The 25085-nt window shown below is 44.2% G+C and overlaps 1 protein-coding gene across 1 annotated transcript in view; it reads right to left on the reverse strand.

The window, feature by feature from the left end:
• The window catches only part of LY75 (lymphocyte antigen 75), a 104145-nt gene that overhangs the window by 16902 nt on the left and 62158 nt on the right, over window positions 1-25085 (reverse strand). The window contains exons 21-30 of the mRNA XM_070731605.1: window positions 24152-24288; window positions 23229-23334; window positions 18128-18288; window positions 12909-13035; window positions 11866-12092; window positions 8362-8530; window positions 4817-4984; window positions 2901-3023; window positions 2218-2415; window positions 1902-2122 (exon numbers count right to left, since the gene is read on the reverse strand). Coding sequence (XP_070587706.1) covers window positions 1902-2122; window positions 2218-2415; window positions 2901-3023; window positions 4817-4984; window positions 8362-8530; window positions 11866-12092; window positions 12909-13035; window positions 18128-18288; window positions 23229-23334; window positions 24152-24288 — 1637 coding nt within the window. The remainder of the gene's footprint in view (window positions 1-1901; window positions 2123-2217; window positions 2416-2900; window positions 3024-4816; window positions 4985-8361; window positions 8531-11865; window positions 12093-12908; window positions 13036-18127; window positions 18289-23228; window positions 23335-24151; window positions 24289-25085) is intronic.

A 25085-nucleotide genomic window follows, 5' to 3' on the forward strand; every position in this document is an offset into this window, starting at 1 on the left:
GCAGTATATACTGTATTTTTCGGTGTATAAGACACACCTAGATTTTAGAGGAGGAAAACAAGGAAAAAAGTACATGTATTCTAAACCAAATGGTGTAGTATTATATTGTTTAATAAAAAACCAGTGTAGCAGAATACTTTTTACAACCATGTATACTTTTTAAAACCATGTACACTTTTTACAAACCTCAAACTTGACAGATCGAAGACTTGTGGACTTCAACTCCCAGAATTCCTCCACCAGTCATACTAGCTCAGAAATGGGAGTGAAGGCTACAAGCCTTAAACTTGCCAGGTTTGAAGACCCTTGCACTCCTAACCTTGGGCTTAGACAACTTAGTTCTAGAACTATGCCACCTTTGGTCTTACCTAAGTGTAGTACATAAAATTATCTGCTACAATGTCCTGGCAATGACTACTTCAGCTTCTAACACAATAATTCACAAGCACACAATAGGTACAAACTTAATGTAAACCACTCCAAACTCAACTGCAGAAAATACTATTTTAGCAACAGAGGGGTCATTGCCTGGAATACACTACCTGACTCTATGGTGTCTTCCCCAAACCCCCACAAGTTCAACCTTAGACTATCTACTGTCAACCTCACCCCATTCCTAAAAGGTGTGTAAGGGGCATGCATAAATGCAGAATCATGCCTACAGTCCCTCTCCTTATGTCCCCATTTATTTGTATACATTTCGTGTGTTCATTAAACATGTTTATACTGAAGTCCTTCGAGGCTGGATTATTATTGTGATTTGTCAAGAGACTGTGAAGTGAGGAACATACAAACATCGTAAAATAATTAAGGAAAAATATTTTCAAATAGTGCAACAGACTCCTTTCCAAATGTGGATCAGCGAGTAAGGCCTCCTCTGGAGAACTTACTAACTAGGCAACCCTGTATGAAAAGGTTTCTCAGCATAGTCTCTATCTGTCAGTCAGATTGATACTTCAGATACAGAACTAAGCAGTTATACTGTATATTATTCTCTTCTGACCAAATATACAAAGCCCATGCCATGGCTTGTTAATTTTCTGAAAAACAGTAACAAGTTGTCTTCTGCTCATTTCTGTCTTTGTGAGTAAAGCACTCCCTATCACATGGGTGTGTCTGTGGGTTTGGGTGTTTGTATATATCAAGACTGGTGTGGGAAAATTTAACTCATTTTCTCCCAGCTATGACTGCCCCCCCCCATCAGATATGGTTCACCTTAGAACCATGAGGATGAACCTATGGCATGCATGCTACAAGTGGCACTTAGAGCCATCTCTCTGGGCATGTGGGCCATTGCCTGTTGCTCTTCCGGGTTCTGGTGCGCTGGCCAGCTGTTTGTCATGCATATGGGAGTGCCAGAAACTGGAAGATTAGGTGGCTGGTGCACATGTGCATACTGGAAACCGGAAGATCATCTTCCCAGTATGCGCATGTGCACTGGGCAGCTGCTCTTCTGGTTTCCCGCACGAATGCATGGGGCTCCGTTTTAGCAGTGTTAGGTTCGCCGACACTGCCCTAGAGTATGGCAAATTTGTGAAAGCTCCCCATTGATGTCAATGGAAGGGGGTAGCTTTAGTAGCATATGGAAAAATACTCTAGACTCTGGAACAGATTGAAGCTCGAGCTGTATGAGCATAGAACATTAGTTCTGAGAAAAACTACAGTTTATGAAACACGTTTGGATAGAACCATGATAAGTATTGGGTAAAATTGGGTACAGTTTGAAGCCTGAAGTCAGAAAATCAAAAGTATTTGGTGGTTTGATTCTATGATAAGAAACCAAATATAGAAGAACAAAGCATAAATGATGGAAGTACAAAAATCTAAAACACCATATGGTAAACATATCTAAGACTTTGCCATATGTGAAAAATAAGCTAGAAATATCTGATTCAACTTACATTATGATTAGATAAACCAATCCACAGTGAAAATCCATCACGCTTTACAATATTTTCCAGAAAGACTTGTTCGGAAATATTGTGAATGCTGGCTAAATCGCTTCCTTTCTGTTTGCATTCTTTCCATGCATCATACCAATTGAGCCGTTTCTGAAGAATCCAGTAAACATTATTTTTGTAAGGCAGCTTTTTAGGAAGCGGAGGTTGGCTGATTTGGGGCTCTAAAGAAAGAATAAATTACATGCTGCTTTGCTGAACCTGATGCATAAAGAAAAATGAATGGAATCTGAAATTCAGTCCAAGAGATGTTTCTTACCCAGGTCTAGCTTGCAGACCAGCATAGTATGAAAACCAAATTGCCAATATAACCAGTTATTTTGCGAATGATCGTAAAGGTCCCAGAAGCCATCCAGGTTAACACCAGCAAGAAAGAATTTACTCCTGACGTTAGGTCGTCCATTTCTCCAGTTGTTATACGACACGTATGTTTTATCATACCACTTCAGTTGGTTACCTGCAACGGAAAATATAGGATTTGGAGTGGAAATAAGCAATACGCAGGGACATCACTGCATTTGAAAACTTGAAAGGGCTGAAAAAACAACCCCCCCCCCCCGCTTAATTCATATTAAGTGCATACTCAAGGATTTGGAAATAGAGCATTATTACATTTTAACTATTATTAAATTGCACTTCTAATACATAAGAATGTTAATTATTTTTAGAAATGCAACTTAATTACTATTTATCCATCTGCCTCCCTTTTAGGCCACTATTATACAGTAGTATGCAATCATTAAAATAGTCATAATTAAGAGTAAACATTTTAAAATAACTTGACTTTGGAGAATTGTTCCATTCACTCCCAGTTGACAGTTTCAACTAAAAATAAAATTAATATTTTCTGATTACAATATAATAAAAGAAACATTGAACTCTTTGTTCTGCTACTAACGTAAATTCAGAAAGCCAAGAGCCAATAATAAGCTTCCAACATACCACTAGTGTCATAAACCAAACCCAACCACATCCACTGAACAAGACCACTGAAAGACTCAAACTGTTCAAGAATAAAATCATTTTCATCTTCATCCCGGACACTCAAAAGAGATGCATTTGAATCTGTTGAAACAATTAAAAAAATAAATCAAGGAATGAATATAGAGAACTTTATAACACCATCTTTTTAAAGATTTAAGCAAAGGATCAGATCTGAGGAACACTGTCCATTAGAGAGGTCTTAACATCACTTTAATAATGGGAATAACAGATTTCATGCTAGACAAAGTTAAAAAACAATAACCAGGACCCTCCATTATGTGTAAAATGGTTATGTAAAATGGAAAAAATGGAAAGACCTGAAATGTTTTACAAGGAACATTTGAATAGGAACTTCCCTAAGAAAAATAATAGAGCTTTCAGCAATGATTAAAGAGGACTATACAGTGGTACCTCAAGATACGAACCCCTCGTCTTACGAACAACTCGTGATACGAACCCGGGGTTCAGAAAATTTTTGCCTCTTCTTACGAACTTTTTTCGAGTTACGAACCGGCGTTCGGAGACTGCTGGGAAGCCGCGCGGTTGTTTTAAAAGGTGACAGCCGGGCGGCGGGGCTTCCCAGAAGCCTCCCGAACGCCGGTTCGTAACTCGAACAAAGTTCGTAAGAAGAGGCAAAATTTTTCCGAACCCCAGGTTCGGTTCGGGAGGTTGCTGGGAAACCCCCCAGCCCGGCTGTCACCTTTTAAAACAGCCGCGTGGCTTCCCAGCTGTCTCCGAACGCCGAACGTGGAAGTTCGGCTTTGGGAGACAGCTGGGAAGCCGCGCGGCTGTTTTAAAAGGTGACAGCCGGCCTGGGGGGCTTCCCAGCACCTCCCCGAACACGGGTTCGGGGTTCGGGGTGGTGCTGGGAAGCTCCCCAGGCCAGCTGTCACCTTTTAAAACAGCCGCATGGCTTCCCAGCAGTCGCCGAAAGCCGTTTTTTTGCGGGGGGTTTTTTGGTTGCACGGATTAATTGACTTTACATTGTTTCCTATGGGAAACAATGTTTCGTCTTACGAACCTTTCGTCTTACGAACCTCCTCCTTGCACCAATTAAGTTCGTATCATGAGGTATTACTGTAGTTCCAAACACGAGAAAGAATATGTTCTGTTCCCAACCTCCACAATTTAATAGAATTCAGTAGGGAAAGAATTGAAGCAAATTCTGTAGGTAATTAATATGTGGAATTCTATGCCAGAAGGTGGAGCAATAGTTCATAGAATTTTAAAAGGCCGTTAAGGGGAAATTCACCGAAAATAGCTGTCAACTTTATTCATTATAGGTAGACATCTCCTCAGGTTGAAAGAAGTGAATCAACAGCAGAGGTGCTGTTGAACTGCGCATAATTTGGCTGCAGGGACTGTCCTGCCAGTCTTGGAAACAGGACGTTGAGCTAAATGATTATTCTTACAGTTCAGCAGTTTGGGCTTCATTTTTATTATACAAATATTACATTTCATTAAATATTGCAACTTGGAGCTCTTTTTAAAGAAGCTTCTTTCTTTAGTAGAGAGGAAAAGTGGGTGTTTAATAGGTCATTTCTTTTCATCATAACCAACCAGAAAAAGTCATGATTGAGGTTAATATTAACAAAATATATTAAGCTGATCAACAATTACTTACATTATGTCAAAGGATGAATCAATGGGTCACAGAGTAATTCTAATATACAAATATACATTCTCTAAACGGTTACATTAAAAAAATCATATGGAGATCTTTCTCCATGTATTGCCCAGTTGAAAATGGACAGTTTTGCATGCAGCAAGTTACAAATACAGTAAAATTAAGGTGCCTCAAGTCCAAAAAATGTTCGTCATAAAAGTCTTTGAACACACACAAAAAAACAGAATTTTAAAGAGGAACAACTTACTCATTGTCCTGCATAACCTGTGAGCTTCATCTGCTTTCAATCCTGACCATCTATTTTGTGGTATTAAAAATGTGTAACAACTGTTTCGATATGCTATCCATGGTGTATTCTTAATCTTGTGTGGACATTTACTTGATTCGTGATATACTTCTTGGGTTTCAGTATCATCTGAAAAATAAACCCTTTTTATAGGCAGTGCTTAATATCTAAAATACATTCAGTATTTAATATTACAATACAACTTTAATCAGCTGAGAATTACTGGATGCTGGTCATTAATGATATCCTTTTGTGGTCATGGGGGAAAAAACCAATAAACTTGGCTATGAGGAATGTGAATGCGAAATAAGAAGGGTCAGAATATATAAATTAAAGGTAATCAGTATTATATTTATCCTTTGCCAATAGATGGAATGGAGCCCAAACACCTGCTAGTAAGGGGAAAAGTTAGTGTTTTGAGGTAAATGTACTAGAATCTAACAGTTGGCAAGATTTTTGTATATATTGTTCTTTTTAGGCATCTATAAAGGTTAACTGATGTGACTGGACTAAGGATTTAGTTTTAGGAGCTTTTGAAGAAATCAAATCCCATCCCACCCCCCACCATTTTGTATTTCTCAGGTAGGCAATGAGTTTAAGTGCATCCACAACTGAGGCCAAAACAAACAACAAACAAATAAATAAAGCAAGCGAGCACCAGGAAGTGCTAAGCTTAGATCTGATTCATTGGTCATTATATGAAGTGGCTCACAAATGTGTGTGACCAAGATCTCCAATAAGATTAACTTATCCCCTCTGGAGCCTTTGCTTTGGGGTTGTGTGGGAGATAAGATTTGTTTTCCCTGGAATAGCTGCCTCTGCCTTTCCCATCCACCACCAGCTGGGTTTCCTACTTCACAGGAGTCCTTTAGGCTCCTTTTTAAGGCCTTCTGAGAAGGTTAGACTCAGATTGGTCTTGGCTGGAACACACAGCAGATAAATTACAATCAGTTGTACTGGCTCCCTTCTCCCCCCAAAGTACATTTTTCTTCTGAGCATGAATATATTTACAATATGGCGCCTAAACCTGATAGCTAGCTGAGCTAGTCTCAACACTTTTATCTTGGGAACAAAGAGGCCTGAGCAGAGATGACCTGGCTGGTTGGGAATACAATGTGTCAAAATATTGAAAAATGATTCACCATTGCAGCCCTATCTATTCTATTTATTAATACACACAAATACACACATTCACAGCATTCAAAACATTACAACTTCTGATTTATGAGGAAACTGGTGATTTTTAAAAAATGGGCAGACATTTATTTTACAGAGAAGGTAGACCCCATAAAGCTTATTTTACAATCAAAAGTAAAAAATAAGAGTGGTTTGCAGTCGGTAAGAATTATGAAAGCACTGGTGAATAGCTATGGAATTGTAAGTACAGTGGAACCCCGACTTACGAAATTAATTGGTTCCGGAAGGAGACTCGCACGTCGAAAAGCTCGTATGTCGAAACATTGTTTCCCATAGGAAACAATGTAAAAGCGATTAATGCGTGCAAGCCCGAGGGCTGAGGGGAAAAGACGTCGGCTGAAGCGGGGAAGTTCGCCAGGAGTCAGCAAAGAAGCCGCGCGTGTGTTTTAAAAGATCGGAGCTGGCATGGGGAGGCTTTCAATCAGCCCCCGAGCCCCCAACCCGGGCTCGGGGGCTGATTGAAAGCCTCCCCATGCCGGCTCTGATCTTTTAAAACACACGCGCGGCTTCTTCGCTGACTCCTAAAGTGGGGAAGTTCGCCAGGAGTCAGCAAAGAAGCCGCGCGTGTGTTTTAAAACATCGGAGCCGGCATGGGGAGGCCTTCAATCAGCCCCCGAGTCCCCAACCCGGGCTCGGGGGCTGATTGAAAGCCTCCCCATGCCGGCTCCGATCTTTTAAAACACACGCGCGGCTTCTTCGCTGACTCCTAAAGCGGGGAAGTTCGCCAGGAGTCAGCGAAGAAGCCGCGCGTGTGTTTTAAAACATCGGAGCCAGCATGGGGAGGCTTTCAATCAGCCCCCGAGCCCCCAACCCGGACTCGGGGGTTGATTGAAAGCCTCCCCATGCCGGCTCCGATGTTTTAAAACACACGCGCGGCTTCTTCGCTGACTCCTAAAGCGGGGAAGTTCGCCAGGAGTCAGCAAAGAAGCCGCGCGTGTGTTTTAAAACATCGGAGCCGGCATGGGGAGGCTTTCAATCAGCCCCTGAGCCCCCAACCCGGACTCGGGGGTTGATTGAAAGCCTCCCCATGCCGGCTCCGATGTTTTAAAACACACGCGCGGCTTCTTTGCTGACTCCTAAAGCGGGGACGGCCCCCCCCCACCCCCAAGCAGAAGCCAAGGACCCCCCCACCCCCAAGCAGAAGCCAAGCGAATGCTTACCAAGTGGGATACTACGAGCAGAGAGGAGCCGGGCGCTTCCTTGCCTTCCTTCCTTCGCTGCCGAAAGTGTCAGGGAGGCGTGGCTCGTATCCCGGATGTGAGCTCGGGAGGCGAACGGAAATGACGCTCCCTCCCAAGCTCTTATCTCGAGTTGCTCGCAAGTGGAGCAGCTCGTATGTCGGGGTTCCACTGTACAGGTATTTCTTAACTTACAACCAGTCTTTTAGTGATCATTCAAAGTTAAAATGCCAGTGAAAAAAAAGACTAGTTTTTCCACACTTACAACCAATGAAGCAACTCCAAGGTTGCTCCAGGATTGTGTTATCAAAATTTGAAAGGTCATACAACTGATTCAGTAATGGGCAGCCAAAATTTTTACTGACACACTGTAGCTTATTTTGTGGGTGAGGCTTGATGGTCATGTGACTAGGTAGGAGTGGCTTGCTGGCCATATAACCAGGTGGGAGTGGCTTGAACGATCATCATCGTTCAAGTGAACTGTTAAGTCCTCGACTTACAACCTCACCAGTGTCGCTCTCTGGGGTGACAATTTGCTTCGTGTTTCCTGTGCTCTCCTTCCTGGGTCACCCCCTGCCTCAGGCTGGGTAGCTAGGTGAATGGGTGCCGATCAGCTGTTGAGAAAAGAGGGGGGAGGAAATGGCCCCCCTGCAACTCTTGCCGGTGCTGGTCTCCCTACCGCTTTCCGAAGAGGAGGATGGGAGAGGGGGATAGTCAATTGGAGCTGGGCAGACAGCTTCATTTCCACCGGTGGAACTGTGTTCCACCCCATCCTGCCTGCTGCCCACCCCTGGACTGATTCCCTTTTGCGACCTTCTGACAAGCAAAGTCAATGGGAAGCCAGATTCACTTAACAGCTGTGTTACCAACTTAACACCTGCAGTGATTCATTTAACAAGTGAGGCAAACAAGGTCGTAAGTGGAGCAAATCTCACTAAGAAACAGAAATTTTGGGCTCAGTTGTGGTCGTAAGTCGAGGACTATCTATACATATATAATACACAATAGTTTATTTTCTGTATTTTTGCATAGCTATGTATATTTTCTACTTTACGGGCCTGAAATATTTCCAAAATCATTTTTAATGCAAAACTGTAGACTCATGACATATAGCAACAGAAGAAGCCCTACTTCCGGGTAAGTAGCAAATAGCTCCTGGTTGTTCTGTATCACAGTCAGATGTTTTCCAAAATCCATCCGTGTCCAAATACACACAGTCATCAACCAAATCTCTGTCTTCTTCAGACCAGCGACTGAAGCTAATGTGTTTTTTATCTGACCAGTGATAATGTATTCCATCCTAGGAACATCAGAAAGCAGAAAACATTAGCTGCATAAAACAATTAACCTGATCCAGAAGCTATGACAATAAATAATGAACTTAAAATTTAAGCAAGTGGTTTTCAGAATGGGCACCCAAGAAAAATTTAACAAAAATGTGGAGGTCAATTTTGCTAAATTGGCTGCTTAGAAAAACAAGAACTCAGGGGTCGGTGGACGCTGTGAACTTAGTAAGAATCTCTCACTAAGTAAACAGTAAAAACTTACTGGTTTTGGAAATTTTTATATTTAAGCTGGAATATGATATTTCCTGCATTGTTCAACACACTTTCTCACATAGACCTTTACTGGATAATGTGAAAGCTGGTTATTTTGTCCTCTTCCCTATGATATCTGTCCTTAAAAAGGCGGGGGTGGGAATATTCCCAATATTAAAACCCTCAAAGCGATGCAGCATAAATTTTGAACATCTCTTTTCTTTGCTATGCACACGGTGTTTCTCCATTTTAGTCTCTGAGCAGATTCTGAACAGAATCTCAAAACAATTCAAATCAAATAGTGTTGCTTTTGAATCTTAAATCTCAAATCTTGGAAGAAAACCAGATTTTAGCTGATTGGCACATCCTTACTATATATACCAAATTGTAATTATTGGTATTTATTTCAGTTTAGGCAATGGCTGACTCAAACCAACTCACAGTAAAATATGCACTAAAATATGCACAAAACAAGTTTGGAATCCTGTCTCTTAATGCAAAAGGTAGAGTGAAACGCACATCTGACAAGGGTTCTATCCATCTTAACTCAAGCCTGAAAGAACCACCAAGTCTCCAAGAGTTTACAGATTGACAACAGGATGGGACCCCACAAATTTTTGTGGAATTTCATTCCATAGTGTAGATTTCACCCCAGAGAAGGTTTACTTCCCAGGTCACCATAGATGGCACTATTTAATCAAGGAACTTCAAGGGGGCCAATACAGTAGTACCTCTAGATACGAGCTGCTCCACATGCGAGTATTCCAAGTTACGAGCCACGACAGGAGCGAAATTTCTGTTCGACACCTGAGCTCAAATTTGGGATACGAGCTGAGCTTCCACCAGGTGGCGCAAGAATCCTTGCTTCTGGTTATCTCGGCGGGGAAAAACAAAGTCTAAAGGCATTTGTTCGAGATCTGAGTTGATCGACATACGAGCTTGGTTCTGGAACGAATTAAACTCGTATTTAGAGGTACTACTGTACTGTTTTGGCATCCTGAAGCCAATATAAGGATATAATATTGCCAGGCATCCTGGCAACCATTGCAATTCATGAAGCAAAAGTATTAAATGGACATAGAAAGACATGCCCATCACTGTCCATGCTGCTGCACTCTGGAACAAGTGAAGCTTTTGAACAGTTTTCAATGGCAGCCCTCTGCACAGTGCATTGCGGTTATTTATTTATTTATTTAATGTATTTATTCGACTTCTATGCTGCCCAATCCCGAAGGATTCAGGGTGGCTTACAACAGTGATAAAATGCAATAAAATAGATACAAAGATAAAAGAGGCCAAACATTTCTAAACTAAAACATTGTAAAACAAAAAAAACCCATAAAGATAAAAACAGTCACCGTCATACACATGCACACCATTCATAAAATTGGCCATCCGGAATGTAACATTTATTAAACAATGTCGGTTGGCGGGCCCCAGGGGAAGAGCCTTCTCTGTGGCGGCCCCGGCCCTCTGGAACCAACTCCCCCCAGAGATTAGAACTGCCCCTACTCTCCTTGCCTTTCGTAAGCTCCTTAAGACCCACCTGTGTCGTCAGGCATGGGGGAACTGAGACATCTCCCCCGGGCATATACAATTTATGAATGGTATGTGTGTATGTATGTGTGTTTAGAAAATGGGGTTTTTTAAATGTTTTTAGTAGAAATTTAGATTTGTTGTAAACTGTTTTTTCACTTTGTTGTGAGCTGCCCCGAGTCTGCGGAGAGGGGCGGCATACAAATCTAAATAAACATAAACATTTATGGCTCCCAAGCCTCCCGGCAGAGCCAGGTCTTCGTGGCCTTAAGAAAGGCCAGCAGGGTGGGGGCAGTGCGGACATTGGGTGTCTAGAGGGCTTCCTGATCCAGAATGAGCACAAGTGGAGTAGCAGTTTGAGCACTGGGGAACTGCTACCCCATTCAAAGAGTATAAATGGGAAAGTGGCTCCAATATCCAAGCCATTGAGCCTTGTAGGATTGAGTTGGAGTTTTCTTCTTCCCATCCAGCCCTGAACAGCCAAGCATTTGACATAGGGCTCCAACACTCACTTGGCTGATCTGGGGTTGAGGGAGATAACTGGGTGTCATAAGCATATTAATGATATTGAACCCCAAACTGGCAGATAACCTCACCCATTAGCTTCATGTAAAAAGGTACACTCCTCTCCACCTGATGAGTTATAGTAGGGCTGGATTCCAATCTCCACTCGGGAAGCATGGCCAACAGTTAAGCTGGTTGGAAAGCTCAAACTATTAAAGGAGAGTTGAGATAGGAAGTATTATATAAAGCCCTCCATGGCACCGGACCAGATTATCTCAGGGACCGCCTTCTGCTGCACGAATCCCAGCGACCAGTTAGGTCCCACAGAGTGGGCCTTCTCTGGGTTCCGTCAACTAAACAATGTCGTTTGGCGGGGGCCAGGGGAAGAGCCTTCTCTGTGGCAGCCCCGGCCCTCTGGAACCAACTCCCCCCCGGAGATTAGAATTGCCCCCACCCTCCTCGCCTTTCGTAAGCTCCTTAAAACCCACCTCTGCCGTCAGGCACAGGGGAGCCGAGATACTCTTTCCCCCTAGGCCTTTACAATTAATGCATGGTATGTTTGTTTGTAGGTATGATTGGTTTTAAAATAAGGGTTTTTTAGTTGTTGTAGTATTGGATTTACATGCTGTTTTTATTATTGTTGTTAGCCGCCCCGAGTCTACGGAGAGGGACGGCATACAAATTCAATAAACAAACAAACAAACAAACAAACAAACAAACAAACATCTGACTAGTAGCATTTTCGGTAAAATTGTTCTTGAACAATGTGGACATCCCCATAATGCTGGATTTGAAAGTGTGTTCTTAAAACAAAACAAAACAAAACACCACACCATTGTAGATGCTATTTAAAGGAGTAAAAACAATTTACCGCTTTTGTTGAGACATTCTAAAAAGGTATTCATGAGACATGTATCTGCAACATATTTCAGCACTCTCAGTAGCCATAGTTTTCACACTTTGCAGATATTATTTATAATATATTCAATAATTATATCAAATGTCCAATTTTTTTCCTATTTCAAGAATAAGTTCAAAAGAGAAAGCAGAACCTTACATCATAGCTAGAAAGCCCAATCCAGAGCTGGTAGTTACGGAGAGCCACCTGAGAACCAAGAAAAGCCTGTTGATACGGTCCTGTTATGCTAACCAGCCTCATATTACTCTTCAGGCATTCTTCCTGGGCATCAAACCATGTCAGGTTCTTCAGAATTATGGTATAAGTGACATTTTGGTATTTTATGGTACGTTCAGGCACTTGTATTGTCTGGTTTTCTACAGAACCTACAGAAGAAGAATAAGCAGTCGAGAAGGAATGAAGTAATATCGAATAAAAAAAATATTTTCAAGAGCAGCATTTTCCCTTTAGATAATAGATCTTTAATTTCCAAAAACATTTTGGAGCACATTGTATTTTGGGAAACTTAATAAAAATAGTGTCTATGGTGATTTTCAGTCATCTAGGTCCCAAAGGTGCAAAGACAACAGCTTTTTCTTTGAAGTTGTTTTGCTTCTCATCCGAGAAGCTTCTTCAGTTCTGACTGAAGAGTGATTGAATTTTAGTAAGATTAGGACTGTAATGCTGAATCTCAAAGAATAACTTTAATTAATCCAACTGATATCCAAAAGCCAATGGACCAGATTAATCAGTCCAATTATCCTAAAAACAAATTTAAATACATATAAAGGATATCAAATGGCAAGCATATCCTAAAAAGCATTCCTTTTGGGCATAAGAAGAATAATATTTCTCCTTTCAAAAAGGTGACATTCAAGATTGTACCAGGAAGCTTTCAAAAGTAAAAGATTGCATGAAAAGCCAACAGTATAGTATTACTTAATAGTTCTTAGCCAAGATAAAATTTAATTTGGAAATTACTTTAAAAGTAATTAAATCTTACTACAGAAAGTGAGCTATTTTTAATTTTTTTTAGATCTTTACCATCCACCTCCCTATTACTGATCCAACAAGGTCTAGAGATTTACAAGTGGATCTTCTAATATTAAATATTTCATGTGCTGACTGTACTATCTGGTCATCTAAAATGCCACTTAATGAAAAGTTGGTATTTCAAACCTGCATTTCTCCACTTCACGTACCTGGATCCTTCTCACATATGGCCACAGGCAAAGTATCAGCACAAGAAGTAAAATTCCAAGTTCCTAGATGAGCTTTGGGATTATTAAGCAAAATACCACACTGGCTACTTCCTTCCTCATTAAATATCTGAGAGCGGGAAAGAAATATGACATTATATTATCAGCAATGGCATGTGCTATAAACAAATATGATTGAAATCCTTGATACAATCATATTAAACAGTGATGTTTGGAGGTATTGCTAAATTATACATCTAGCTCTTGCATGAGTAAAACGAGCTTGTTAGCATACTCTATAAAGCCCTACATGGCATCGGACCAGAATATCTCCGAGACCGCCTCCTGCTGCACGAATCCCAGCGGCTGATTAGGTCCCACAGAGTTGGCCTTCTCTGGGTCTCATCGACTAAACAATGTCGGCTGGCGGGACCCTGGGGAAGAGCCTTCTCTGTGGCGGCCCTGGCCCTCTGGAATCAACTCCCTCCAGAGATTCGAATAGCCCCCCCTCTCCTCGCCTTCCGTAAAATGCTCAAAACCCACTTTTGTCGCCAGGCATGGGGATAATTACCATCTTTCCCTTTTTTATATTTTTGGCCTTACTGCATGATAGATTAGGTTGAATGTGTGTGACTGCATAGCTAGGGGTTTTATTATATTATTAATATCTTTTAAATGGATCTAATTTTTTTATTGTTAGATTTGTAATGTATTGTATTATTGCTATGCTGGGAGCCGCCCCAAGTCTTAGGAGAGGGGCAGCATACAAATCTAATAAACTATAACTATAACTATACTCACACCTCCTGCATTCTAACATAGCTACTGGAATGAGATCAGGGTCTTGGGTTTTTTTTTTTAAGTTATTGTGGTTCTTAATGTTCTACCTAGTAGTGGTGTGGAAAACATGAAATCAAAATGAACAGCAAATTTGAGTATTTTAAATTCAAAACAACACACTCCATATTTTAGAACCATCCCATCGTTACCGGACAATTTTAACAAATTAATGAAATAGGGTAATGACCTGCCTGCCTGCTGTAGGCAACGATTAGGAAGGAAAAGCTTTGATGTAGTGAGAACTGGCAGAGTTTACCAACTGAAAACCTGAAAGGATATGAAACGCTGATTGTATAACTGCAACCACAAGCAGGAAACAGAACCAGGGGCCTGGCTCCAACTTTTCTTTATCAAGCAAAAACATATAGCCTCTGCTTCCTTCAACTGGCTCCTTCTCAGCGAGAAGAGGGGCATCCTTGGTATGTTCTTACAAGCCAAGAAAAAGTCACGACGCAAAATGTACTCCTTTTGACTATGCAATGTTGCACGACAATATATCATGCACCTGATAACCAGGGTCACGCATGAAGTTTTATCTACAACAGGTGGTATGATGGCATCCAGGTGTTCACATTGGACACTAACTTGGCAGAACAGCTGATTTCAAATCACTCTCCAACTGCTGGACTTTTCCCACCCAGCCATTGGAAGCTAGCTGAAGACTAGCCCTTTCTATCATCCTTGAGATCCTTTGGTTGCCAAGCCCGTATGAACGGTCTATGACATTCATTCATTAAATATTCCTTTATTAAAAAATAATAATTACTGCTTCCAATAATGGAAAATAATCATTATTGCTTCCAATAATGGAATTATTTAAAATTTACAATTTTGTTGTAGAGTAGATGGACTAGACTATTGCTCCATCCATTTTAGTGGCACAAGAGATGTATTTGGCAGTCTCACACAATTTTACCTCTCAGAATGATGTGAGCTTAATTCTAACTTCAGAATAAATTTTGTTTCCTTCTTGCACAGAACTGGGATCTGAATCCAAACCTTCAGTCTTAACTATTATTTATAGAAAGCATCCATTTGAAACCATGATTTGTAAAGCTATCTTGTTGCCAAAATAATAATAATAATAATAATAATAATAATAATAATAATAATAATAAGTGATTTTGTTTGGATTTCATCTAAACCAGAAATATGAAGTCATAGAAATGACTATTACTTTTGGTTTAAGTTACACTTTCTTCATTTTCATTATAATGAGATGAAAATAAAAATTGCTAATTATAGGCCCATGTGATATTATTATTATATTATTATATTATATAATAATAATAATAATTATTATTATTATTATTATTTATTAGATTTGTATGCGGCCCCTCTCCGTAGACTCGGGGCGGCTTACAGCAATGATAAAAACAATATACAGTGATCCCCCGCTCGTTGCGAGGGTTCCGTTCCAGGACCCCCCGCAACGAGCGGGTTTTCACGAAGTAGCGCTGTGGAAGTAAAAACACCATCTGCGCATGTGCAGATGGTGTTTTTACTCCCACAGCGCTAGCGAGGAACCGAAGATTGGGGGCGGCGCGGCTGTTTGCCGCCGGCATGGGGGGCTTCCTAGCAGACCCCCAAACCCGGGTTGGGGGTCCGGGGGGTGCTGGCAAGCCCCCCATGCCGGCGGCGACATTTTAAAATAGCCGTGCCGCCCCCAATCTTCGGCTCCTCCACGCTGGCTCTCGGCGCTTTCGAGCTGAGTCCGGGAGCGAATTCGCTCCAGGACTCAGCTCAAAAGCGCCGAGAGCCAGCGCCAGCGAACGGCTTGTCCACGCTGGCTATCGGCGCTTTCGAGCTGAGTCCGGGAGCGAATTCGCTCCAGGACTCAGCTCAAAAGCGCCGAGAGCCAGCGCCAGCGAACGGCTTGTCCACGCTGGCTATCGGCGCTTTCGAGCTGAGTCCGGGAGCGAATTCGCTCCAGGACTCAGCTCAAAAGCGCCGATAGCCAGCGCCAGCGAACGGCTTGTCCACGCTGGCTATCGGCGCTTTTGAGCTGAGTCCGGGAGCGAATTCGCTCCAGGACTCAGCTCAAAAGCGCCGATAGCCAGCGCCAGCGAACGGCTTGTCCACGCTGGCTATCGGCGCTTTCGAGCTGAGTCCGGGAGCGAATTCGCTCCAGGACTCAGCTCAAAAGCGCCGATAGCCAGCGCCAGCGAACGGCTTGTCCACGCTGGCTATCGGCGCTTTCGAGCTGAGTCCGGGAGCGAATTCGCTCCAGGACTCAGCTCAAAAGCGCCGATAGCCAGCGCCAGCGAACGGCTTGTCCACGCTGGCTCTCGGCGCTTTCGAGCTGAGTCCTGGAGCGAATTCGCTTCCGGACTCAGCTCAAAAGCGCCGATAGCCAGCGCCAGCGAACGGCTTGTCCACGCTGGCTATCGGCGCTTTCGAGCTGAGTCCGGGAGCGAATTCGCTCCAGGACTCAGCTCAAAAGCGCCGATAGCCAGCGCCAGCGAACGGCTTGTCCACGCTGGCTATCGGCGCTTTCGAGCTGAGTCCGGGAGCGAATTCGCTCCAGGACTCAGCTCAAAAGCGCCGATAGCCAGCGCCAGCGAACGGCTTGTCCACGCTGGCTATCGGCGCTTTCGAGCTGAGTCCGGGAGCGAATTCGCTCCAGGACTCAGCTCAAAAGCGCCGATAGCCAGCGCCAGCGAACGGCTTGTCCACGCTGGCTATCGGCGCTTTCGAGCTGAGTCCGGGAGCGAATTCGCTCCAGGACTCAGCTCAAAAGCGCCGATAGGCAGCGCCAGCGAACGGCTTGTCCACGCTGGCTATCGGCGCTTTCGAGCTGAGTCCGGGAGCGAATTCGCTCCAGGACTCAGCTCAAAAGCGCCGATAGCCAGCGCCAGCGAACGGCTTGTCCACGCTGGCTCTCGGCGCTTTCGAGCTGAGTCCTGGAGCGAATTCGCTTCCGGACTCAGCTCAAAAGCGCCGATAGCCAGCGCCAGCGAACGGTTTGTCCCCGCTGGCTCTCGGCGCTTTCGAGCTGAGTCCTGGAGCGAATTCGCTTCAGGACTCAGCTCGAAAGCGGCGAGAATGAACCGCGTGGGCGGGCGAAGGGCGGGCGGCAGCGAGGAGTTTGCGTGGGCGGTGGGGAAACTCCTTGCTGATGCCCGCTGCTCGCCCTCCCGCCAGCAAGAGGGGGAAGACCCAGGGAAGCCGCCCAGCAGCTGATCTGCCGGGCCCCATCTACGCATGCGTGCCCATAGAAAAAAGGGCACGCATGCGTAGATGGTGTTTTGACTTCCGGGTTCAAAAATCGCAAATTACCCTGTTCGCAATGGTTGGGGACGCAATAACCGGGGGATCACTGTATAATGACAAATCTAATAGTTACAATCTAAAATAACAATAATACATTTAAAAAGTCTAAAAAACAAGAAACCCCAATATATAAAAACATACATACATTTTGTGTATGATATGACTATATCATACACAAAAAACTACATAGGCAGGGGGAGATGTTTCAGTTCCCCCACGCTTGACGACAGAGGTGGGTTTTAAGGAGTTTACGAAAGGCAAGGAGGGTGGGGGCAGTTCTAATCTCTGGAGGGAGCTGATTCCAGAGGGTCGGAGCCGCCACAGAGAAGGCTCTTCCCCTGGGTCCTGCCAAACGACATTGTTTAGTTGACGGGACCCGGAGGAGACCAACTCTGTGGGACCTAACCAGTCGCTGTGATTCATGCGGCAGATAACCAATGAGTATAGGAAAGATCTACATTACTCCCTTGATAAAAACGTGGAAGGTTGTGCCATCACCTCCTTTTTCTGATTTTTCTCAATTGAATCTAATATTCTCCAATCCCACTCAGCAGACTGACTCTGGTTAGCTTTTCCAAGATCAGTCCCGGTTGACTAGATCAACAGGCTCCAAACTTTCCAGCTTGGAGGACCAGCAGGGGCAGAAAGGATAGTTTTATATGAGTGATGAGTATGTATGCATGTCCACCACTAGTGCAAATAGTTTTGCATGTGTGTGCACTTGCTCACCACTTGCATGGCTCAGTTACAAATGGGCCATGGTCTCAATAGTGGCCCGTGGGCTGGGGACCACTGGAGTAGGTAATGCTACCTACTGTGTCTTATAATTAAGATTGTTACCAAAATCATGTTCCTTATGCTGTTGTCACAATTATATCACAAGCAATATTTGGCATAATATAAATGACCCAATTTATAATATAAATACCTAAATTTCTGAAGAAGCCATCCAACTACAAACAATTTATTCAAAATGGATGGGATGTTCTTTTCTATTTTCAACTTCCCATTTCTCCTCTATCTTAAATTAGTAAAAGCAAAACTTTTTTTCTGCTCTAAATAAATTACAGGGAAAACCTACAGTGGAAAAACAGTAATCAACAACTCACATTAAATTCAATTCTTCTTAGGCTTCCCTGAAGCAAAGGATGGAAATTGACATAATCTAAACCACTGTCATCAACCCACTTGCTTATGCGCATATGCAATTGGGAACGTAAACCAATCCAAATCTTTGGGGGCAGATTGGGGAGTAAGGTTGTTATAAAGTCTGTAAGGAAGAAGATAAATATTTGAATATTAGGATTAAACAGGTAAAGGAATTCACTTGCAGACAAGGGCAGTTCATAAAGTCAAGACGGCAACAATAACTCAATATTTTATTTATTTATTTATTACTTAGATTTGTATGCCGCCCCTCTCCGAAGACTCGGGGCGGCTCACAACACGTGGAAACAAATCATAAATAATCTAACAAATTTAAAATTAAAAGATTTAAAAGACCCCATATACTAACAGACATACACACAAGCATACCATATATAAATTAAACATGCCCAGGGGAAGATGTTTCAGTTCCCCCATGCCTGACGGCAAAGGTGGGTTTTAAGGAGTTTACGGAAGGCAGGAAGAGTAGGGGCAATTCTAATCTCCGGCGGGAGTTGGTTCCAGAGAGCCGGTGCCGCCACAGAGAAGGCTCTTCCCCTAGGGCCCGCCAACCGACATTGTTTAGTTGACGGGACCCGGAGAAGGCCCACTCTGTGGGACCTAATCGGTCGCTGGGATTCGTGCGGCAGGAGGCGGTCTCGGAGGTATTCTGGTCCAATGCCATGAAGGGCTTTAAAGGTCATAACCAACACTTTGAATTGTGACCGGAAACTGATCGGCAACCAATGCAGACTGCGGAGTGATGGTGAAACATGGGCATACCTAGATAAGCCCATGACTGCTCTCGCAGCTGCATTCTGCACGATCTGAAGTTTCCGAACACTTTTCAAAGGTAGCCCCATGTAGAGAGCATTACAGTAGTCGAACCTCGAGGTGATGAGGGCATGAGTGACTGTGAGTAATGAGTCCCGGTCCAGATAGGGCTGCAACTGGTGCACCAGGCGAACCTGGGCAAACGCCCCCCTCGCCACAGCTGAGAGATGTTTTTCTAATGTGAGCTGTGGATCGAGGAGGACGCCCAAGTTGCGGACCCTCTCTGAGGGGGTCAATAATTCCCCCCCAGGGTAATGGACGGACAGATGGGATTGTCCTTGGGAGGCAAAACCCACAGCCACTCCGTCTTATCCGGGTTGAGCTTGAGTCTGTTGACACCCATCCAGGCCCCAACAGCCTCCAGGCACCGGCACATCACTTCCACCGCTTCGTTGACTGGGCATGGGGTGGAGATGTAAAGCTGGGTATCATCCGCATATTGATGATACCTCACCCCATGTCCTTGGATGATCTCGCCCAGCGGTTTCATGTAGATGTTGAATAGCAGGGGGGAGAGGACCGACCCCTGAGGCACCCCACAAGGGAGAGACCTAGGAGTCGACCTCTGACCCCCCCACTAACACCGACTGCGACCGGCCAGAGAGGTAGGAGGAGAACCACTGAAGAACAGTGCCTCCCACCCCCAACCCCTCCAGCCGGTGCAGAAGGATACCATGGTCGATGGTATCGAAAGCCGCTGATAGGTCAAGGAGCACCAGGACAGAGGATAAACCCCTGTCCCGGGCCCGCCAGAGATCATCCATCAACGCGACCAAAGCGGTTTCCGTGCTGTAACCGGGCCTGAAACCCGACTGCTGGGGACCTAGATAATCGGCTTCTTCCAAGGACCGCTGGAGCTGGAGCGCCACCACCTTCTCGACAACCTTCCCCATAAAGGGAAGGTTGGAGACTGGACGATAGTTGTTAAGCACAGCTGGGTCCAGGGAGGGCTTCTTGAGGAGGGGGCGCACGAGCGCTTCTATATAGAGTGATGGAAAAACTCCCCTCCCCAAGGAAGCGTTGGTAATCTCCTGGGCCCAGCTCCGCGTCACCTCCCTGCTGGCCGAAACCAGCCAGGAGGGACACGGATCCAGTAAACAGGTGGCGGAACTCACAGCTCCAATGGCCTTGTCCACTTCATCAGGTGTCACCAGATCAAACTCTTCCCAGACAGGTGGACAAGTACGTGCCCCAGTCACCTCGACTGACTCGTTGTCAGTCGACTCTCTTTTACAATTGGAGTCGAGGTCGGCCCGGATCCGAGCGACTTTATCAGCGAAAAACGTGTTAAAATCCTCGGCACTACTCTGTAAGGGCTCCCCAACTCCCCCGTGGTTAAGAAGGGAGCGGGTCACCCTAAACAGAGCGGCCGGGCGGGATTCCGCTGATGCAATCAAGGCGGCATGATACGCGCATCTTGCCGCCTTGAGCGCCACTTTGTAAGTCTTAATAAAAGCTCTTACAAGTGTTCGGTCGGATTCAGACCTACTCTTCCTCCATCGCTTCTCTAGACGTCTCTTTTGGCGTTTCAACTCCCGGAGCTCCTCGTTGAACCATGGGGCTCTACGGGGTCTAGCGCCACAGAGAGGTCGCAAAGGCGCAATCCGGTCAAGAGCCCCCGCCGCAGTCCTGTTCCAGGCCTCCGCGAGAGACTCCGCCGAACTGTGGACGAGTGCCTCTGGAATAACCCCAAGCGCCGTTTGAAAGCCCTCTGGGTCCATCAGGCGTCTGGGGCGGAACATCTTCATTAGTTCCGCCTCCCTGCGGGGGAGGATTGGAGCCAGGAAGTCAAGCCGTAGTAGAAAATGGTCTGACCATGACAAAGGCAATACTTCTAAGCCCCTTAGTCTCAGACCATTACTCAATTGCTCGGAAAGGAATACCATGTCAGGTGCGTGCCCTCCCTCGTGAGTCGGACCCTGTACTACTTGAGTCAGGTCCACGGCTGTCATGGTGGCCATGAACTCCTGTGCCAACCCAGAGGTTTCGCCGAGTGACGGCAGGTTGAAGTCCCCCAGGACGATGAGTCCGGGGAACTCCACCGCCAACCCGGCTACCTCCTCGAGTAGCACAGGCAGGGCTTTTGACACGCAGCTGGGAGGCAGGTACGTGAGAAATAAGCCCTCCTGAACCCCTAAGTCCAACTTCATCAAGAGAGACTCGCAACCCGCAATTTCCGGAGCAATGAGTCTACACAGGCAAAGGCTCTCCCTGGCTACAATAGCCACTCCTCCCCCCCTTCCCTGGGGTCGAGGTTGATGCCATATCTGAAACCCGGCTGGGCAAATTTCAGAGAGAGGAACACCTCCCTCCGGGCCCAGCCAGGTTTCAGTAATACATGCCAGGTCGGCCTCCTCATCCAGGGTCAAATCCCGGATGAGGAGAGCTTTATTTACTACCGACCTGGCATTCAGCAGCAGCAATCTGAACCCAGGGCCAGAGTTACACTCACCACCAGTACCCAAGATTGGGCTCACAGAGCCAGAACAAGGGACCGTTATTAAGCAACGGTCCCTCGTTCCCCTGGAACGGCTAACTGTGTGGCAAATATACAGCAAATTGGTTTTAGTTGTAAATTACATTGTTTATTTCTAAACCTCCCACTACTATTCCAGGATTAATGCAATTGATAGCTGCATTCAATAAAATAGCAGGTAGTTTCAAGTTTATTGGATTTACATGCCGCCCCTCTCCGAAAACTCGGGGCGGCTAACAACAATCATGAACAATATACAATAATCCAATAGCTCTAATAATTGGTCCAAAACAGAATAGTTATCAATTGGTGAAACTATATATGATTGGGTACCCAGTCATATATCAGTTCAGCATTTGTACCAAATTCTTTCAAAATCTAGGTAGGTGCATACCAAAAAAATATAACCCAGTTACTAACATGTAATATAAATAAAATATATAGAGAAGTTTCTTAAGATATCAGTGCAGCTGTGTGAGCAGTTTTGGGCCTTCCAAGACATGCCCATATCTCGTCATCGTTCCGCGGACTGCATTGGCTGCCGATCGGTTTCTGGACACAATTCAAAGTGTTGGTTATGACCAGAAAGCCCTACATGGAATAGGACCAGACTATCTCCGAGACCGCCTTCTGCCGCATGAATCCCAGCGACCAGTGAGGTCCTACAGAGTTGGTCTCCTTAGGGTCCCATCGACCAAGCAATGTTGGCTGGCGGGACCTAGGGGAAGAGCCTAGAGCCCCTCTATAAACACCTGATTGGTCAGATTGTAAGAATATGTTCCAAAGCGCCGGAAAGACGCTAAACGTATAAAACAAATTTGTCTTTTTCCAAGGTGTTAGGCGACCCCTGTGAAACGGTTGTTCGATCCCCAAAGGGGTCCCGACCCCCAGGTTGAGAACCACTGTACTACACCAAGAGGAAGCGTACATAAGAAGATATGCAAGGTGAAGACTTTCAGCAGAGCCACCAGAATGCTCTGTCCGTTATGTCTGTACATGTGATGATGAAACACATGTGCAAAAAGGGCAGATTCAGGTTTTGTCATTTGTCTTCCTCACAATGCGTGTCCACAAACAGAACTTGCATTAGTATCTCATACACAAAGCCTTTCTCAGAAGCAGATCCATATCATTCAGTTTGAACGAATCAAATGACTACATGTACGATACATATATGAAAGAATCTTGCGATATAGACAGCAAGGGGCTGCCCGCCACTGGCACTGTTCATACTGGCAGTGGGCGTGCATGTGCCCGGTGCAAGATTTGGCAGAAGCAAAATCTCACACAAGGACACTTGCACGCATGAGAGTTCGGATAATTTTCACAGATTTCTTTGCTTCTGTACATGCCGAGAAGCAAAAAAAAAGGCCCAAAATTGCTGAAATCTCATGCGTGCAAGTGTTCTAAAGCAAGATTCCATTTGCCGCATATGCGCAGAAGCCAAATCTCACAAGGGGGCATGTGTGTGCACATCAGGGATCGGAGATGTGTGTGCATCACCATTTCCACTACCAGAATGGCGATCCTGACCGTTTCAGTAGCAGCCTATTAATGGATAAAGATCTATGTATGGAATAGAGGTTTACCAATGCCAGCATATTGGCCCCAAAATTTGGGTCCTCATTTTATTGAGAAGGATGGAAGGCTGAGTCAACCTTGAACTGGTGAGGCTAGAACTCCTAGCTGTGGGAAGTGAGTCTACACTACTGCATTCTAACCACTGCGCCACCACGGCTCATGTACATTCTTACCTTGTTCAATCTGGCTTTTGATTGTAAGAAGGATTCCTCCTAAAGTTTTACAATATTCATTTGCGTTTTTAAATGTCATGTTCCGAGGGGTCACCTTTCGATAACACTGTAAAAGATTTTAAAAAATATATATAACCTCTGACATAGATATTTCACAAATGTTTTGAATTAAACATTTGTTTAAACTACAGTAGTCCCTCGCTATACCGCGCTTCACCTACTGCGGCTTTACTTCATCGCGGGTTTCTGAGGAAGTTGATCGGCAGATTTAAACAGCCCGCCGAACTCGATCGGCAGGTTTTTTTTTAAAAAAAATCTAAAATTATAAATACTGTATTTAAATACTGTATCTAAAATAAATACTGTGTGGGAAGGATTTATAAACACTTAAAACAATGAAAACTTACCAAACAATTACAATATAAATACTTAAATAAGTACTATCAGTTGATAAATTCCCCATCGCGGATTTCACCTATTGCGGCCAGGTCTGGAACGTAACACCAGCGATAGGTGAGGGACTACTGTATATTCATACAAGATCCCAATGTCATGTTTGTTAAAAATGAAGGTAAATATACATGTTTCAGGATAACGTTGCAAGGTCTGGGTCACTCTTCCGAGCTTTAGGACTTGTTCTGGAGTTCACCCTCAGGCAACTTTTCTGTACCAGAATGTGTAGAGAGAAGACCAATATTCTAATAGAGAGAAGGTCCCTGAGGATTGGACCCAGCACGTCTGAAATTTCGGATGACTAAACCTCTGGTCACAGTGACCAACCCAGATTAAACCCTTCAAGCCTGTTGGGTTTGCAAGTTATTGCAGATCTTTAAATGTTCATCAAACTAGTTTGATAACCATTTCAAGTCAGCTTCTGAGGACTGAAATATAATATTCAGAATCCCAAATGATTTATACGCTACCTTATTTAGGAAAAAAATCCAATTTTCAGGGCAGCCTTCCTGAGGTGGTTTATAGTCTGGTTCTCCTGTCTCCAGTAATGATGCATTGTATTTCTCACAAATGAAAGGCAGTTTTGTACTGCAATCTAATGAATTGCCTGCAGAATAGAGAATAAATAGAGAATTGTTATGCTGATATCCTGTTATTGCAGACCTCTAGCTAAGTTTAATGTAAGGAATAACATAGTTTTAATTGAAGACTGTTTTTAATACCTTTGGTTTCAAATTTAGTTTTATACTTTAAACCAAATAGAACCCTCAGAAGTTTGTACCTCAGGGATGGTGCTGAGGTTGGTTGTTCCTTGCTGATATTTCTCTTAAGTATTCAGACTTATGATGACGCCAACATACCCAAGCCGGCTGCATGTCGAAGCCTGATTGGCTAAGACATAAGCAGCTGGCTAGCGGGAAATTGGGCCGTCTTGATTGGTTGCCAGTTTGACAGCTCGACTATCAAAGGAGCTGTCAAACGCTGAGTTGCTGTTCTGTTCACTTGTGCTGCTTGTGGTATTGAAGTTAGAAATAAAACATTCCTGTTCAGAATTTCATCTTGCCTCCATTCCTGTCAGCACGGTAACCATCTATCTAAAGTTTAGCACTGATGGTATTACATAGTTTGGATAATGAAACATCTGCAAGAAAACAACCAATCTCAGAGTCCCAAGAAACTTCCTGGGCCTAGAAAGCCTAGAACTAAGACACCTTAAACAAGATCTAAGTATTGCCCACAGGATCATATGCTGCAATGTCCTGCCTGTCGGCGACTACTTCAGCTTCAACCACAACAACACAAGAGCACACAACAGATTTAAACTTAATATTAACCGCTCCAAACTTGACTGTAAAAAATATGACTTCAGTAACCGAGTTGTCGAACCGTGGAACTCATTACCGG

The sequence above is a fragment of the Erythrolamprus reginae genome, chromosome 1, assembly GCF_031021105.1.
Source record: "Erythrolamprus reginae isolate rEryReg1 chromosome 1, rEryReg1.hap1, whole genome shotgun sequence".
Classification (NCBI taxonomy): Eukaryota; Metazoa; Chordata; class Lepidosauria; order Squamata; family Dipsadidae; genus Erythrolamprus; species Erythrolamprus reginae.